Source organism: Etheostoma spectabile, chromosome 13 (assembly GCF_008692095.1).
Source record: "Etheostoma spectabile isolate EspeVRDwgs_2016 chromosome 13, UIUC_Espe_1.0, whole genome shotgun sequence".
Classification (NCBI taxonomy): Eukaryota; Metazoa; Chordata; class Actinopteri; order Perciformes; family Percidae; genus Etheostoma; species Etheostoma spectabile.
In genome coordinates this window covers 11,165,853-11,166,807 of record NC_045745.1, presented here as the reverse complement: position 1 = coordinate 11,166,807, position 955 = coordinate 11,165,853, and the positions used below count along the sequence as shown (strand labels likewise).

Sequence of the window (955 nt, the reverse complement as noted above, 5' to 3'; positions counted from 1 at the left end):
ACACACACACACACACACACACACACACACAATCCTTCAGTAATGCACCTGGGCCTGTTCCTCCGGTAGGGAGCCTCCGTTGTCCTCAACGTAATTGAGTAGGTCCTTGGAGGGAACTGGTCTCTCCAGCACCAGGATCAGCTCCCGGTCCAAATCATACCAGTCCAGCAGGGCCACTGGCGCTGTCGACCCCGCTGACCCACTTGTTCCAGCCGCAAGTTTTAACATGGCGGCGACTTCCACAGACAGCTGCTTCCCATTCTGGTCCTGAAACATCACAACAAAATGGAGGATGAGGGAGAGGAACGTTGTAGAGAATAATATAGAATCATTCATCCATAATGCATTCAGTAAGAGAGTGCAGTGCTGAAAACAGCTGATTTCAACAGCAGTAGGTGTTGCTCACTTACCACTACTTTGCAGAGGATTTTGTCCTTCGGGACACGTTTGATGGCAACCTATGAGGACAAACAGGACTTTGGTTAGCACTTCCTGACTATACTATGTCCGTGTTCAAGAATGCGTGTGTAACACTTACAGGTAAATTATCTGCTCTTCGATATCCAGCAAACACAGATCCACATCCTCCCTGGCCAAGCTTATCCTGCTCTACGTATTTGGCCTTAAATTTTTCTAGACAAACAAGCACATTTTGTTTAACACAGTTGTGAGAAACACCAATTATGTAATATAACACCTAATGTAAATCATGCTAACATAAAGCTAAACCCTACATGTATCACTATCTACTGACCTGTTAGGGCAGCTACGGACAAATCCGCTTTGGTCTCCTTCAGGTCGGATTTCCCCTTTTTTCTACTTGGTCCTTCACCATCAGCGACGGCCTTCCTCTTTACACCTCTCTTGCTCACATCATCCACAGATGAATTGCAGCTTTCTACATGAGAAAAAAAAAAACCACGGGAACAGCCGCTTGTTGAAAGTCACAGACACA

General features: G+C 46.0%; 1 protein-coding gene across 1 annotated transcript in view; it reads right to left on the bottom strand.

The window, feature by feature from the left end:
• LOC116700568 (serine/threonine-protein kinase pim-1) overlaps positions 1–955 on the bottom strand; it is a 4,098-nt gene that overhangs the window by 1,412 nt on the left and 1,731 nt on the right. The window contains exons 3-6 of the mRNA XM_032533869.1: positions 755–898; positions 539–633; positions 411–458; positions 49–267 (exon numbers count right to left, since the gene is read on the bottom strand). Coding sequence (XP_032389760.1) covers positions 49–267; positions 411–458; positions 539–633; positions 755–898 — 506 coding nt within the window. The remainder of the gene's footprint in view (positions 1–48; positions 268–410; positions 459–538; positions 634–754; positions 899–955) is intronic.